Source organism: Typha angustifolia, chromosome 9 (assembly GCF_048772165.1).
Source record: "Typha angustifolia cultivar Huaian chromosome 9, ASM4877216v1, whole genome shotgun sequence".
NCBI classification, from domain to species: domain Eukaryota; kingdom Viridiplantae; phylum Streptophyta; class Magnoliopsida; order Poales; family Typhaceae; genus Typha; species Typha angustifolia.
Genome location: NC_133247.1, coordinates 6,934,985 through 6,937,625, shown reverse-complemented (window position 1 = coordinate 6,937,625; position 2,641 = coordinate 6,934,985). Strand labels below are relative to the sequence as shown.

General features: G+C 40.7%; 1 protein-coding gene across 1 annotated transcript; it reads right to left on the bottom strand.

The window, feature by feature from the left end:
* Positions 1–851: 851 nt before the first annotated feature.
* LOC140766491 (uncharacterized) lies at positions 852–2,030 on the bottom strand. Its single transcript, XM_073105864.1, has one exon. The coding sequence runs from the start codon at positions 1,986–1,988 to the stop codon at positions 1,074–1,076; it is 915 nt and encodes a 304-aa protein (XP_072961965.1). The 5' UTR covers positions 1,989–2,030; the 3' UTR covers positions 852–1,073.
* Positions 2,031–2,641: the final 611 nt, after the last annotated feature.

Sequence of the window (2,641 nt, the reverse complement as noted above, 5' to 3'; positions counted from 1 at the left end):
GACAAATGAATGAGATATAACTCTGATATCCTAATGTCTCCAACCTCTGTTCTGTTCCCTCTTCCCACCCTTTTTCCTTGGGTATTCAACAAAGAAAATCAAAGATAGTTCATTCCACCGTCAAGGCAGAACTATAATCCAGATAGTTTTTCTTGTGTGTAACTCATAAAACAGATATCATGAAGTTAATAACAAATGAGAACCATGGCTGTAGTCACAGAGTTGACAGCAGACTTCCGTCTTTAACATGCATATCTGGAATACCAGAGAGGCCGTTTCGTTTGATATATTTCAAGATGTTGTGTTTGTACAAGTAGTGTATAGTATGAAAGCAAAATCAGCATCAAATATTCATCACATTTCTCTTCAAATTATAGTATCAATTAACACTCTTTTCTTTCTCATGGAAGATTAAAAAACTGTGATTTGACATCCACTAACTGGATATGAAAATACAGCATATGAGCACTGATTAACATGAGACACTACTTTATGATATCTATAAACCAAACAATTATCTTAAAAACTACAGTAATGCCGTACTTACAAATACATCACAACAAACGGCCCCAGAATTTTAATCTGTTCAGCCCTTGAATATGCTTCTTAGTAACAAACTATATCAGGATAAATAGTTCAATAATCTGTTAAGCCAATCGCCCCACCCCCTTAAATGAGACAGCGTTGAACTTTTACAACATGTAGGCTAAGCAATCCAAAGAAATCTATAGTTTCTGCCTCCAAAGCTCCTCCATAGTAATTAATTAATATATATAAGGAAAACATAAGGCCACTGCATTTTACATTTATCCAAGAGAAAAAGGTCTATGTGCAAGCCATTTATAACAAACTTAGCATCAGGTTCCCAAGTAACCCATCGAGAATTGACTTAAAATCATAACTACACCTACAATTTCTTAATCACATTAGAGATGATGGAAAAACAACAGCTTTCCCTCTTGTTTTCTGTTACCTCAATACAACAGCATCAGAGAACCATCTGCACTGTCTTACCATCAAAGAAGGAAACTATACTTGGCCATATACTCCTCCCTCGGCCATGCCACCAGCCCTCAGACCCCTCCAACTCTTTCATACTCTGGATCATCGGTCGGCAGCTCATACCTGCAAACTGGGCAAGTATTCCGTATTCCAAGCCATGGAAAAATGCATTCTTTGTGGTAATAATGCGAGCATGGCAACCGCGTCACCCGCTCCTCTAAAGAAATCTCATCCTTACATACCGCGCAATGGGTGCTATTCCTTTCCACACCCTCCTCGGCCAAGACAACCGATGGGAGACTCAAGACAACCGACTTGGCTGCCGGAGGGATTGCCCGGATCGAGCTATCATCGTGCTGCGCCATCTGCTCGATCAAGATCTCATACTCCTCCGAGGTGTTAAACGCCTCAGCGTCTTCCTCCCCTTCTGATCCATCCAAGAGAAGAACTCCCCATTCGCTGCTCCAGCCCAACTCCCCATCGATCGCATCATCAACATGAGTCGATTCCGACGCCGCGACGAATCCCAACCCATCGATGACGACTTCCTCCCACTCGAAGTCCTCCTCAGGATCCGCCCTGATGCAATCCCAGTAAAGTGAAGAGACAAGATCTCCGGGATTCGAGACGCCGGAGGAGGTGGTCGGATCGATTTGCGAAACAGAATCTGAATCGACGGGCTCCGGAATGAAGCCATAGTTGAGGCCGGGGTAGAGGGTATGAGCTAACGCCACCCTTACATTTGATTCGAAGTAATCGGGGGCCATGTCCCTGACATCATCGAGGAACCCGAAGTCACAGGTGTCTAGGGTTCCGGCGAAGGGGTCAGAAGCGGCGGTGGCGCTGCCGGAGTGGTGGCCGATAAGTTCTAGGGTTTCATTGTGGTATGAGTGGACTTGGTCGTCAGCTTCTCCGTCGCTGATGGCGGAGTCGGGGACGAATACTTCGTCGAGGGGTAGAAAGAAGAGCTCGGCGACGTCAGCCATGAGAGAGAGAGAGAGAGAGAGAGAGAGAGAGAGAGGAACCAAAGGGCGGACGGTGGGCTTGGGTTTATAATTTTTATTTTATAGCGATTTTTACATGATTGCCACCGACAATTTTCAAATTATCATAACGGGTGATTTTCACAGTAAACTAAACATTTTCATAATTTTGCCTTACTAACTATTTTAGATTTTCTTTACAGCTTAACCAAACTTTTTTAAAAGTATCAAACCTGCCCTTGCACCAATCTACTTGTACAAATGAATTCTCATTATTATTCAAGTTTATGCTTGATTAGTTTTTATTTTGATAAATTGATTTTGGAGTTATTATAAATTAGGTGTTAGTATAATTATAGATTTCATAATTATTAACTATAAACACCATATATAATTTGTTCTAAATTTAATGTTATTATTTCACAAAATTAGTTTTCAATATAACAAATTAATATATGGGCTTGATTTGATACAATAGTAATTACTTTTCTTGAAGGAGGTACGCTAAAGCAAGTAACATGAGAAGCACGTACAACTTTGAAACCAACTCCAATCTTTTAAAAAAAGCAATGTTAAACCTTAGTTGAGAGTTTCGAGAACTTTCAACCTTTTTCTCTTCGTGTGACTGATATTCATATTCTATAAAACATTATCCA